This window comes from Caretta caretta, chromosome 12, assembly GCF_965140235.1.
Source record: "Caretta caretta isolate rCarCar2 chromosome 12, rCarCar1.hap1, whole genome shotgun sequence".
Lineage (NCBI taxonomy): Eukaryota > Metazoa > Chordata > Testudines > Cheloniidae > Caretta > Caretta caretta.
Genome location: NC_134217.1, coordinates 2357144 through 2371415, shown reverse-complemented (window position 1 = coordinate 2371415; position 14272 = coordinate 2357144). Strand labels below are relative to the sequence as shown.

The window sequence follows — 14272 nt, the reverse complement described above, 5'->3', positions numbered from 1 at the left end:
CAATATCACCTGAAAGTGAGAACGGGAGTTTGCATGGCGTTGCAAGGTATTTACATGCCAGATATATTAAACATTTGTATGCCCCTTCATGCTTTGGCCACCATTCCAGAGGACATGCTTCCATGCTGATGATGCTCCTTAAAAAATAATGCATTAATTAAATTTGTGACTGAACTCCTTGGGGGAGAACTGTTATGTCTCCTGCTCTGTTTTACCCACATTCTGCCATATTTCATGTTCTAGCAGTCTCAGATGATGACCCAGCACATGTTCGTTTTAAGAACACTTTCACAGCAGATTTCACAGAACGCAAAGAAGGTACCAATGTGAGATTTCTAAAAATAGCTACAGCACTCGACCCAAGGTTTAAGAATCTGAAGTGCCGTCCAAAATCTGAGAGGGACGAGGTGTGGAGCATGCTTTCAGAAGTCTTAAAAGAGCAACACGCCAATGTGAAAACTATAGAACCCGAACCACCAAAAAAGAAAATCAGCCTTCTGCTGGAGACATTTGACTCAGATGATGAAAATGAACATCCGTCAGTCCGCACTGTTTTGGATCGTTATCCAGCAGAGCCCATTATCAGCATGGATGCATGTCCTATAGAATGGTGGTTGAAGTTGAAGGGACATGAGAATTTTTAGAGCATCTGGCATGTAAATATGCCATGTGAACACCAGTTCTCACTTTCAGGTGACTTTGTAAACAAGAAGCGGGCACAGTATCTCCTGTAAATTGGAACCAAATTTGGTTGTCTGAGCAATTGGCTGAAGGAGGACTGAATGGGCTTGTAGGCTCTAAAGTTTTACATTGAAAAAATAAAACAATGCAGTCATTTTTTATATATAATTCTACATTTGTTAAGTTCAACTTTCATGATAAAGAGATTGTATTATAGTACTTGTATGAGGTGAATTGAAAAATATTATTTTGTTTTTTACAGTGCAAATAATTGTAATTAAAAATAAATATGAAGTGAACTCTATACATTTTGTATTCTGAGTTGTAATTGTAATCTATATATTTGAAAATGTAGAAAACATCCAAAAATATTTAAATAAATGGTATTCCATGATTGTTTAATCATGTGATTAATCTTTTTAATTGCTTGACAACCCTAATTAGAATTGGAAAAAGTACAGAGAAGGGCAACAAAAATTACTAGAGAGATTAAAAAGCCTGGGACTGTTCAGCTTAGAAAAGAGACAACTGAGGGCAGATATACTGGAGGTCTACGAAATCACAAATGGTCAGGAGAGAGCAAATTGGGTAAATAAAACTTCTTTTTCATATAACACAAGAACCAGCAGTCACCATATGAAATGAATATGCACCAGGTTTAAAACAAACAAAATAAGTACTTATTCACACAGTCAACCTGTGGAACTTTGCCAAAGGATGCTGTGAAGGCCAAAGTATAAGTGGTTTCAAAAAATAATGAGGTAAGTTCATTGGGGATAAGTCCATCAATGGCTATTAGCAAGATGGTCAGGGATGCAACCCCATGCTCTGGGTGTCCCTAAGCCTCTGACTGCCAGAGGCTGGGAAGGGGCAACAAAGGATGGATCATTTGATAATTGCTCTGTTCTGTTCATTCCCTCTGTTAGGATATAGATATTCAGGCCTGTCTATAAAGGCCTAGACTCTAAGAATTTAGGTGAATTCTTATCACTTGGCTAGTTATAGAGGTATAAAAGAAAGAATCAAAATCACTGTCTGCTGGTGTAAGGGCCTTCTCTTACTGTGACAGTCTGAGGCGCTGTTCTCAGGCTAAGGCCTTTGGCTAAGCAGCAGAGGCAGCCATAAACTGGGACGCGAACGGTCCCATCCTCACATTCCAACCTACTCACATTGAAATAAGGTGCTATTGGGCTGTTAGGATACAATCCTGTCCTGATAATGCCTATCGCCTCCAGAGAAAGGGAAGTGCCTAGAAGATGTAAAAGGAAACTTAGTTTGATAGCATCCTGTCTGGCAAGAACTCACTTATCTATAGCTGGGATGTGAAATCCGCATTTCTGTGTTTGTTCTATTACTGTAGTCCCCATTTCCCTATTGTTTGTCTGTATAATCTCTGTCTGGTTCTGTGATCGTTCCCGTCTGCTGTATAATTAATTTTGCTGGGTGTAAACTAATTAAGGTGGTGGGATATAAATGGTTAAATAATCATGTTACAATATGTTAGGATAGGTTAGTTAAATTTCAGTAAAATGATTGGTTAAGGTATAGCTAAGCAGAACTCAAGTTTTACTATGTAGTCTGCAGTCAATCAGGAAGTAAGTGCGGGGGGAATGGGAACAGGGAATGGGGGTGGGGAAATTGGAATCATGTTTTGCTAAGGGGGGGGAATGGGAACAGGGTCACAGGTAAGGCTCTGTGGTGTGAGAGCTGGGAAGGGGGACACTAACGAAAGAAACTGGAATCATGCTTGCTGGAAGTTCACCCCAATAAACATTGAATTGTTTGCACCTTTGGACTTCAAGTATTGTTGCTCTCTGTTTATGCGAGAAGGACCAGGGAAGTAAGCGGGTGAAGGAATAAGCCCCTAACATCTTGGTGCCGTGACTCGGATGCATCGCATCAGATAGGTGAGTGGCAGGCTGTAAGTCCCCCTCCCCAACAGTCCGCGCAGCTGCTTGGAGGGGGTATAGCAAACTCTCATGATGGTAGTTGCGGGTTCTGGCAAGCTAGGGTAACGGATTTTTTGGATAAATGGATAAGGAAGAAACAGGGCCCACACCAGGTGCAGGGGTCAACCTGGGGTGAGATTAAAAAGGAAATGGAGGAAGTGTTAGGGGATGAGGAGGGGATGGGGGGCGGCTGAGGAGCCCACCCTCCTTTGGTATATGGGCAGTGGAAGAAGGTCCCTGCCCACTGGGACTGAATGCCTTGCAGGGAAAAGAGACACTTCAGTCCACTTATGAGAGGTTTGAAGTAAGGGCAGCATTATGGGAAGCTGCCAGGAATCTTTCAAGTTTGGTGCTGTTTCAGCAAGGGCTGCTGAAGAGTTGTAAATTAGTTAGGGGTTGTTAAAGATGATTTGGCACAATAGGGTTTAAAGTCAAAAGCAGAGTTAACTGACTACCTTTAGAGACTGGAGCTGGGACTTGGTCCTGGGGGAGTGGAGAGAAAGAAGGGGAGGAAAAAAATGTTTCAAAGTGCAAAATGGCAGGGTTTGCAGGAGCAGGTAACAACCCCCACTCTTCTCCCAGAGCCAGAATGAGAAGCTGGGGATAAGGGTTCCCAACTGTTTCAACCCAGGTAGCCTACTCTTGGCTCAGAGCTAGGTATGTCCTTTTCTTCTTTTCCTCGGTTTACTCAATTTGCTGTTGGTAGCCTATACTTTAAACTGACCGGACAGGCTTAATTGGTTTCTTTCCACCTCTTCCCCCTGCATTTCCACACACTTTTGTTTTTCTGAAGTTTTAATGGAGGGTACTTTCGATACTTATGTGAAATGTTTTTGGCTATTTTGGACAAAGTATGAGGGAGGTCTGCTGTATTCCACTAGAATTTTTGGAGTAAAAGATCCATGGGCATCCATGGAGACAAATGTTTTACTGCCTCTTTGAACAGTCTCAAGGTAAAGACAGCACAGGTTAAGGCAGCTGTGTGGCAATAATTGTGGTTGGTGGCTAAGTTGTTACAGACAAATTGTGCTACCTTAAAGAACTAAATGTAGGAGTAAGTGATTTAAAGAAGTGAGTGAAAAGTTACCAATAGCTTTTGCAGGAATTGATAATACAGGGTTTGGAGGAAAGTAAACATTTGGGAGTTGTGGAAAGGGTAAAAGGTAACTGTGAAGATGTTAAAAGAGTAACAGTTGTGGTGTTACAAGAAGGAAGTTTTTGTTTAATGATCAAACCCAGTTATATAAATGTCACTGTATGTGCAACTCTGTGCAGTCACATTGGATGGAAGCTTGGTAATTAAATTATCCAAGGGGGTCAGGTAGAGTGGCTACTACTACCACTATGCTTCTGTCCCCAGAAGCCTTTACAGCTATTCTGAGGGAAAATGGGTCCTTTTCCCACAGAAATGGTCTATAAGGGACTGCTGCAGGCAGCAGGAGGAGAGATAATCTGATCAAAATTATTTGACTATTGGGTAATGTAATCAAAATCACTAGAGAAATGTAAGGGGTTTCTATTGGAACGTAACTTGGCTGCCCCTGGTTGTGTCTAGTTATACAAGATGGAAGTGTAATCGAGTACCATTGTGTAAAATAGTAATCACAGTGCAAGAAATGTTAGGCAAAAGAGAATTTTGTGTGCACGCACAGGTAAAAGAAAAGGAAAAGGGGAGGAATGATGGGAACACTGAGCCTTGGGGAGGCTCTGGGGGATCAGACTGTCGTTTTGGTGGGTGTGCATGAAAACTCTGCGGGCACGGAGAAGGCAGTTACACCTTGTGTAAAATTAATATGGCTAATATAATGTTATGGAGGTTAAACTATGGAAGGAATGTGCATTTTCCCAGGACGTGTACAGTGTATATTGGAGAAGGGAAAAAAAATGCAAACAAAACATGGTACTTAATTAAAATCCTGTTAGGGCTCCAAACAGGGCCACAATAGGTTGTGCTTTCTTTTTCAGACATGTGTGTGTTTTGAAGCAGGAGATGAAAGTGGAAAGTAATCAGAACTCTAGTGGAAGTGGAATGTGTCCCTTTTAAGACAGTCTCTGAGCTGCTAATAGCTTTGGATCCAAAAGCAAGCTAGAAAGTCTCTGTGTAAATGCAAATTACCTAGCTGATGGGCACAAAGAAGCTGCAAATAATGAATACATCTGGTCAGCAAACAAGTTACTAGAAGACTCAGATTATGGCCCTCCAGGAAAGGGAGGTGAAAAAACCAAGTCACGCTTGAAAATAAGGGGAACAGGTTAACCCTAAGGGGTGTGTGTGTGTGCACGCGTACAGTGCTAAAATCTAAAGCTGTCTCTCAGCTATTACCTGAGAATAAACTTAATGCTTGGTACAGCAAAGAAACTATTGCAAACATGGTCTGTTGTACAAGAGGGGAAACTGAGGTACACCACCTCATGAATTTCATAAATGACCAGTGAGTGGGGTAATTCGCTAGCCTGACTATAGAACAAAATAAGGACAGCCTGAAGGTAATTCTTCTGTTTTTCCTACAATTAGCAAGGAAATTTGTAAAAGGAAGTGGTATTATTATTAAGCAATAATCTGTCCCCACTAGGGGGTGGTGGAAATTGTTTCTTTTGTTCTTCAGACACTCTACAAGCAAGATGGCGTCAGCGGAAGAATAACCCACAATACCATGAATCTATGTTTTGTGTTGTTTGTCTGTGGTGTTTGTCTTGTTGCTAGCATTGTTGTGTATCAATGAACAGAAAACCTCATGACATGGGTGGGGGATGGCTTCAAAAGGCTGACCAAGGGTGGGGGGGGGGAGAGAATGTGTATGGGAATGCAAAATTCTCAACTAGGCCCTGGTCTACACTAGGACTTTAGGTCGAATTTAGCAGCGTTAAATCGATTTAAACCTGCACCCGTCCACACAATGAAGCCCTTTATTTCGACTTAAAGGGCTCTTAAAATCGATTTCCTTACTCCACCCCTGACAAGTGGATTAGCGCTTAAATCGACGTTGCTGGCTCGAATTTGGGGTACTGTGGACACAATTCGATGGTATTGGCCTCCGGGAGCTATCCCAGAGTGCTCCATTGTGACCGCTCTGGACAGCGCTCTCAACTCAGATGCACTGGCCAGGTAGACAGGAAAAGAACCGTGAACTTTTGAATCTCATTTCCTGTTTGGCCAGCGTGGCAAGCTGCAGGTGACCATGCAGAGCTCATCAGCACAGGTGACCATGATGGAGTCCCAGAATCGCAAAAGAGCTCCAGCATGGACCGAACGGGAGGTACGGGATCTGATCGCTGTTTGGGGAGAGGAATCCGTGCTATCAGAACTCCGTTCCAGTTTTCGAAATGCCAAAACCTTTCTGAAAATCTCCCAGGGCATGAAGGACAGAGGCCATAACAGGGACCCGAAGCAGTGCCGCGTGAAACTGAAGGAGCTGAGGCAAGCCTACCAGAAAACCAGAGAGGCGAACAGCCGCTCTGGGTCAGAGCCCCAAACATGCCGCTTCTATGATGAGCTGCATGCCATTTTAGGGGGTTCAGCCACCACTACCCTAGCCGTGTTGTTTGACTCCTTCAATGGAGATGGAGGCAATACGGAAGTAGGTTTTGGGGACGAAGAAGATGATGATGAGGAGGAGGTTGTAGATAGCTCACAGCAAGCAAGTGGAGAAACCGGTTTTCCCGACAGCCAGGAACTGTTTCTCACCCTGGACCTGGAGCCAGTACCCCCCAAACCCACCCAAGGCTGCCTCCTGGACCCAGCAGGCGGAGAAGGGACCTCTGGTGAGTGTACCTTTTAAAATGCTATACATGGTTTAAAAGCAAGCATGTGAAAGGATTACTTTGCCCTGGCTTTTGCGGTTCTCCTAGATGTAGTCCTAAAGCCTTTGCAAAAGGTTTCTGGGGAGGGCAGCCTTATTTCGTCCTTCATGGTAGGACACTTTACCACTCCAGGCCAGTAACACGTACTCGGGAATCACTGTAGAACAAAGCATTGCAGTGTATGTTTGCTGGCATTCAACCAAAATCCGTTCTTTATCTCTCTGTGTTATCCTCAGGAGAGTGAGATATAATTCATGGTCACCTGGTTGAAATAGAGTGCTTTTCTTCAGGGGACACTCAGAGGAGCCCATTCCTGCTGGTCTGTTTCCCATGGCTAAACAGAAATGTTCCCCGCTGTTAGCCACAGGGAGGGGAGAAGGTTGAGGGGGTAGTCACGCGGTGGGAGGAGGCAAAATGCGACCTTGTAACGAAAGCACATGTGCTATGTATGTAATGTTAACAGCAAGGTTTACCCTGAAAGAGTGTAGCCACTATTTTATAAAATGTGTCTTTTTAAATACCGCTGTCCCTTTTTTTTTCTCCACCAGCTGCATGTGTTTCAATGATCACAGGATCTTCTCCTTCCCAGAGGCTAGTGAAGCTTAGAAAGAAAAAAAAACGCACTCGCGATGAAATGTTCTCCGAGCTCATGCTGTCCTCCCACACTGACAGAGCACAGACGAATGCGTGGAGGCAAATAATGTCAGAGTGCAGGAAAGCACAAAATGACCGGGAGGAGAGGTGGAGGGCTGAAGAGAGTAAGTGGCGGGCTGAAGAGAGGGCTGAAGCTCAAATGTGGCGGCAGCGTGATGAGAGGAGGCAGGATTCAATGCTGAGGCTGCTGCAGGACCAAACCAGTATGCTCCAGTGTATGGTTGAGCTGCAGCAAAGGCAGCTGGAGCACAGACTGCCACTGCTGCCCCTCTGTAACCAACCGCCCTCCTCCCCAAGTTCCATAGTCTCCACACCCAGACGCCCAAGAACGCGGTGGGGGGGCCTCCGGCCAACCAGCCACTCCACCACAGAGGATTGCCCAAAAAAAAGAAGGCTGTCATTCAATAAATTTTAAAGTTGTAAACTTTTAAAGTGCTGTGCTTAAAGTGCTGTGTGGCATTTTCCTTCCCTCCTCCACCACCCCTCCTGGGATACCTTGGTAGTCATCCCCCTATTTGTGTGATGAATGAATAACGAATGCATGACTGTGAAGCAGAAATGACTTTATTGCCTCTGCAAGCAATGATTAAAGGGAGGAGGGGAGGGTGGTTAGCTTACAGGGAACCAAGGGGCGGGGGGTTTCATCAAGGAGAAACAAACAGAACTTTCACACCGTAGCCTGGCCAGTCATGAAACTGGTTTTCAAAGCTTCTCTGATGCGTACCGCGCCCTCCTGTGCTCTTCTAACAGCCCTGGTGTCTGGCTGCGCGTAACCAGCAGCTAGGCGATTTGCCTCAACCTCCCACCCCGCCATAAACGTCTCCCCCTTACTCTCACAGATATTGTGGAGCACACAGCAAGCAGTAATAACAGTGGGAATATTGGTTTCGCTGAGGTCTAAGCGAGTCAGTAAACTGCGCCAGCGCGCCTTTAAACGTCCAAATGCACATTCTACCACCATTCTGCACTTGCTCAGCCTGTAGTTGAACAGCTCCTGACTACTGTCCAGGCTGCCTGTATACGGCTTCATGAGCCATGGCATTAAGGGGTAGGCTGGGTCCCCAAGGATACATATAGGCATTTCAACATCCCCAACAGTTATTTTCTGGTCTGGGAATAAAGTCCCTTCCTGCAGCTTTTGAAACAGACCAGAGTTCCTGAAGATGCGAGCATCATGCACCTTTCCCGGCCATCCCACGTTGATGTTGGTGAAACGTCCCTTGTGATCCACCAGAGCTTGCAGCACTATCGAAAAGTACCCCTTGCGGTTTATGTACTCGGCGGCTTGGTGCTCCGGTGCCAAGATAGGGATATGGGTTCCATCTATGGCCCCACCACAGTTAGGGAATCCCATTGCAGCAAAGCCATCCACTATGACCTGCACATTTCCCAGGGTCACTACCCTTGATAGCAGCAGCTCAGTGATCATGTTGGCTACTTGCATCACAGCAGCCCCCACAGTAGATTTGCCCACTCCAAATTGATTCCCAACTGACCGGTAGCTGTCTGGCGTTGCAAGCTTCCACAGAGCTATCGCCACTCGCTTCTCAACTGTGAGGGCTGCTCTCATCTTGGTATTCATGCGCTTCAGGGCAGGGGAAAGCAAGTCACAAAGTTCCATGAAAGTGCCCCTACGCATGCGAAAGTTTTGCAGCCACTGGGAATCGTCCCAGACCTGCAACACTATGCGATCCCACCAGTCTGTGCTTGTTTCCCGAGCCCAGAATCGGCGTTCCACAGCATGAACCTGCCCCATTAGCACCATGATGCATGCATTGTCAGGGCCCATGCTTTCAGAGAAATCTGTGTCCATGTCCTGATCACTCACGGGACCGCGCTGACGTCGCCTCCTCGCCCGGTATCGCGTTGCCATGTTCTGGTGCTGCATATACTGCTGGATAATGCGTGTGGTGGTTAATGTGCTCCTAATTGCCAAAGTGAGCTGAGCGGCCTCCATGCTTGCCTTGGTATGGCGTCCGCACAGAAAAAAGGCGCGGAACGATTGTCTGCCGTTGCTCTGACAGAGGGAGGGGCGACTGACGACATGGCTTACAGGGTTGGCTTCAGGGAGCTAAAATCAACGAAGGGTGTGCCTGTACATCAAGGAGTATTTCAGGCAGGACTGCACGGAGGGTTCCAATAAGAAATGGTGCACCTAAGTTATCGTTGTTATTGGAACAAGGAGGTTAGCCTGGCCTCTGATTGATACATGGCTAGATTTACCTCGCTGCACCTTCTCTGTGAGTGACTGCAGTGTGACCTAGAGGAATGAGTCCCCTAGACAGGGGAGGAGGCAAATGAGTACAAAACAAATCTGGTCTATTTCTTGTTTTGACCCACTCCATCTATCTTTTACATCTTTGGCTGGCAGCAGACGGTGCAGAAGGACTGCATGCCATCCACATCTCATGGCTGCTCGGCAGAAGATGGTATAGTACGACTGCTAGCCATCCCCATCTCTTGCCTGCCTGGCAGAAGATGGTACAGTACGACTGCTAGCAGTCCGTATCGCCTGCCCGCACACCATAAGATGGTTCAATTGGACTGACTGCAGGACTAAAGAGAATGACCTGGTCAAGTCACTCCAAATTTAGTCCCTGCGCCCATGTCTGCCCAGGCGCTCCCAGCCGACGTGGCCAGGAGCACCTCGGACACGACGAGGACGACTACCAATCGTATTGCACCGTCTGCTGCCAGAAGGCAATGGGTTGCTGCTATTGTGCAGCAAAGCCGTACCGCGTCTGCCAGCACCCAGGAGACATAGGGTGACGGTTACCTGAGCGGGCTCCATGCTTGCTGTGGTATGGCGTCTGCAAAGGTAACTCAGGAAAAAAGGCGCAAAATGATTGTCTGCCCTTGCTTTCACGGAGGGAGGGAGGGAACGGGGGCCTGACGACACGTACCCAGAACCACCCACGACAATGTTTTAGCCCCATCAGAGTGCTCCATTGTGACTGCTCTGGACAGCACTCTCAGATGCCCGATTGTTTGCCATTGCTCTGACGCTGGAAGGGGCGCTTACAGGGTTGGCTTCAGGGAGCTAAAATCAACAAAGGGGGTGGCTTTACATCAAGGAGTATTTCAGGCAGGACTTCACGGAGGGTTCCAATAAGAAATGGTGCACCTAAGTTATTGTCCTTATTGGAACAAGAAGGTTAGCCTGGCCTCTGATTGATACATGGCTAGATTTACCTCGCTGCACCTTCTCTGTAAGTGACTGCAGTGTGATCTAGAAGAATGAGTCCCCTAGACAGGGGAGGGGGGGAAGCAAATGAGTACAAAACAAATCTGGTCTATTTCTTGTTTTGATCCACTCCATCTATCTTTTACATCTTTGGCTGGCAGCAGACGGTGCAGAAGGACTGCATGCCATCCACATCTCATGGCTGCTCGGCAGAAGATGGTACAGTACGACTGCTAGTAGTCCGTATCGCCTGCCCGCTCACCATAAGACGGTTCAATAGGACTGACTGCAGGACTAAAGAGAATGACCTGGTCAAGTCACTCCAAATTTAGTCCCTGTGCCCATGTCTGCCCAGGCGCTCCTGATCGACCTCACAGAGGCGACCAGGAGCACCTCAGACATGACGATGACGGCTACCAGTCGTACTGTACCGTCTGCTGCCACAAGGCAAGGGGTTGCTGCTACTGTGTAGCAATGCCGTACCGCGTCTGCCAGCACCCAGGAGACATAGGGTGACGGTTACCTGAGGGGGCTCCATGCTTGCCATGGTATGGCGTCTGCACAGGTAACTCAGGAAAAAAGGCGCGAAATGATTGTCTGCCCTTGCTTTCACGGGGGGAGGGAGGGAACGGGGGGCTGATGATATGTACCCAGAACCACCCGCGACAATGTTTTAGCCCCATCAGGCATTGGGATCTCAACCCAGAATTCCAATGGGCAGCGGAGACTGCGGGAACTGTGGGATAGCTACCCACAGTGCAACGCTCCGGAAGTCGACGCTTGCCTCAGTACTGTGGAAGCGCTCCGCCGAGTTAATGCACTTAATGCACTTAGAGCATTTTCTGTGGGGACACACACACTCGAATCTATAAAACCGATTTCTAAAAAACCGACTTCTATAAATTCGACCTAATTTCGTAGTGTAGACATACCCTAGGAGGCCAGCACCTGTGTAATAGCTACCATGGTACCTGGAAATGGAATGGCAACTAAGGTGGTCCCCACAAGCCCTATGGAAATAATGAGAAGGGGAGAAGCTCACTGGGAATCAATGGAGGCGTGTGTAAAATAGTGTAAATCAACAGAAGATGTTTGGATGTGCCCCTCTGCTATGACTATGGAGAAGCAGGATCAATGGTCTATGCAAGGGGTGGACAATTGGGTGTTCTGTGTATAAGGTGTTTTGCTGGGAATGTACATATTACTGGGGGCACAATTACAACAGCTCATTACCAAACTACACCCATCTACATGCTTATATCTGGACTTTGGTGCACAAATGGATCTATGAATCTTATTGCTGTAAATAACCAAACCAGGGCATACGGCCTGATTCCAAACCAAGTGGTTAAGCTTGTTTGGACAATAACCCATTTCTCTGTGAACGTTCAATGGACTTATGATATGGACAAAAGCACACAAAACCTGCAGGGGCAGCTTGTTGCAACACTGGACACATAAGATTGTGACCCTGTCGAAGGAGGAGAGGCAGTGTTTTGGTGGTGGCTCGGCTGTTGGATGATACTGCAGTGGTCAGGACTCGGTGTTGCTGTGGATTTTGTATTGTTAACTGTACTTGTATTACGTTGCATAGGGAGATAACCTATAAGTAATGTAATAAGCCCTCCAAACTCTCCAGTGTACTAGACAACCCGAACCCAAACTTCTCGGGTCCACTATAATGGGAAGTCTGGAACACTAATTGGAATAGGTGTGGTATGCCCGTACGAGAGAAGGTGCAGGGCACTATACTACACAAGGGGCAGTGGGACAAATGGAATATCGACTCCTTCCACCTTGATGCCCGGCCCTATCAGGAAATGTGTCACCACATGTCCTATACTTTTCCAGGGATACCTGGGCAGGAGGATCCCAAAAGAAAAGGAAAAAAAAGGGGTGGAGTGTTAGGATATAGATATTCAGGCCTGTCTGTAAAGGCCTAGACTCTAAGAATTTAGGTGTATTCTTATCACTTGGCTAGTTATAGAGGTATGAAAGAAAGAATCAAAATCACTGTCTGCCAGTGTAAGGACCTTTTCTTACTGTGACAGTCTGAGGCCCCGTTCTTAGGCTAAGGCCTTTGGCTAAGCAGCAAAGGCAGCCGTAAGCTGGGAAGCAAACGGTCAGATCCTCACATTCCAACCTACTCACAATGAAATAAGGTGCTATTGGGCAGTTAGGAATACAATCCTGTCCTGATAATGCCTATCGCCTCCAGAGAAAGGGAAGTGCCTAGAAGATGTAAAAGGAAACTTAGTTTGATAGCATCCTGTCTGGCAAGAACTCACTTATCTATAACTGGGATGTGAAATCCGCATTTCTGTGTTTGTTCTATTACTGTAGTCCCCATTTCCCTATTTGTCTGTATAATCTCTGTCTGGTTCTGTGATCGTTCCCGTCTGCTGTATAATTAATTTTGCTGGGTGTAAACTAATTAAGGTGGTGGGATATAAATGGTTAAATAATCATGTTACAATATGTTAGGATAGGTTAGTTAAATTTCAGTAAAATGATTGGTTAAGGTATAGCTAAGCAGAACTCAAGTTTTACTATGTAGTCTGCAGTCAATCAGGAAGTAAGGGCGGGGGGAATGGAACAGGGAATGGGGGTGGGGAAATTGGAATCATGTTTTGCTAAGGGGGGGAATGGGAACAGGGACACAGATAAGGCTCTGTGGTGTCAGAGCTGGGAAGGGGGACACTAAGGAAGGAAACTGGAATCATGCTTGCTGGAAGTTCACCCCAATAAACATTGAATTGTTAGCACCTTTGGACTTCGGGTATTGTTGCTCTCTGTTCATGCGAGAAGGACCAGGGAAGTAAGCGGGTGAAGGAATAAGCCCCTAATACCCTCTGAAGCACCTGGCATTGGCTGCTATCAGAAGACAGAACACTAGGCTACAAGGACATTGGTCTGACCCAATACAGCCGTTCCTATGTTGATTTAAAAAGTCAAAATCTCAAAAATATTCGTAAACTGAGCATCCAAAAATAATAAATCAGTTTGGGTCAATTCACAGAATCATAGAATATCAGGGTTGGAAGGGACCTCAGGAGGTCATCTAGTCCAACCCCCTGCTCAAAGCAGGACAACCCCAACTAAATCATCCCAGCCAGGGCTTTGTGGCTTCTAACTGAAAAACTGAACTTTGTTTCGAAAATGTCAAAATGAAACATGAGAGAAGGTGGGTGAAGTTTTATTGGACCAATGTCTGTTGGTGAGAGACAAGCTTTTGATCTTATGCAGAGCCCATCTTCAGGTCTGTGGGACTCAAAAGCTTGTCTCTTTCACCAACTGAAGTTGGTCCAATGAAAGATATTCCCTTGCCCACCTTGTCTCTGATACCCTGGGACCAACAGAGCTACGACAATCCTGTATAAAACAAAACGTGGACAAATCTGAAACTTTTTTCTGAAATGAGATCTTTGTCAAAAATGACCCTTTCCCACAACAAGTTTTGGTTTAGATGAACTGACGTTTTCCAAAGAAAAAAGTTTTATCAAAAAATTCCCAACCAGCCTCAGACATCACAGCTTCCATCTTCCCTTATGACATTAATGACACAAACTACACTCACCTCACACACTCTTTCTCTGGTCTTACTGAGGCCAAGGCACTGCCTTCCTGCCCCATTCTGCACCAGCTATGCCTCTGTAGGCTGTGGGTATGTCTACACTGTGGCTGCAGCCTGTGTAGACATACCCAAGTTAAGCTAGCTCTTCAAGTAACAATAGCAATGAAGCCACAGCAGCACGGGAGGCAGCCACTCAGGGTCCCACCATGACTTCACTGCTCTTCTTACTAGAGCTAGCTTTGATCTAGCTGGGTACATCTACATGTGTTGCGATCATACTCCTGATTGCAAGAGAGACATACCCTGCAAGCCCATCAGGGCAGGGACCGGTCTCTATCCTGTGTTCAAACAGCAACAGAGTGGGACAAGACCCAGGTCCAGGAAGGGAAGTGGCAGCACCCCAGAGGCCATCCCATTGCAGCAGGCGTG

General features: G+C 46.3%; 2 protein-coding genes across 8 annotated transcripts in view; one reads left to right on the top strand and one right to left on the bottom strand.

Moving 5' to 3' along the window:
• The window catches only part of LOC125620562 (uncharacterized), a 49748-nt gene that overhangs the window by 30039 nt on the left and 5437 nt on the right, over positions 1–14272 (bottom strand). The window contains exon 4 of one of the 7 annotated variants that reach the window (XM_048816437.2): positions 7628–9156. The exons of the other annotated variants lie outside the window; for them this stretch is intronic. Within the exon in view, the coding sequence (XP_048672394.2) occupies positions 7753–9156 (1404 nt within the window). The 3' untranslated portion in view covers positions 7628–7752. Of the gene's footprint in view, positions 1–7627; positions 9157–14272 lie in introns of those variants that run through there. 7 annotated transcript variants of the gene reach the window in all.
• Positions 5637–7571, top strand: LOC125620564 (uncharacterized). Its single transcript, XM_048816439.2, has 2 exons — positions 5637–6392; positions 6980–7571. Exons 1-2 carry the CDS (start codon positions 5810–5812, stop codon positions 7498–7500), a joined length of 1104 nt encoding a protein of 367 aa, XP_048672396.2. The 5' UTR covers positions 5637–5809; the 3' UTR covers positions 7501–7571.

Excerpts from the sequence above, each read along its gene's own strand:
- LOC125620564 (XM_048816439.2), top strand. The coding sequence starts at position 5,810 with ATGCAGAGCTCATCAGCACAGGTGACCATGATGGAGTCCCAGAATCGC. Across the intron at positions 6,393-6,979 it reads AGGCGGAGAAGGGACCTCTG|CTGCATGTGTTTCAATGATC; the intron begins GTGAGTGTACCT and ends TTTCTCCACCAG.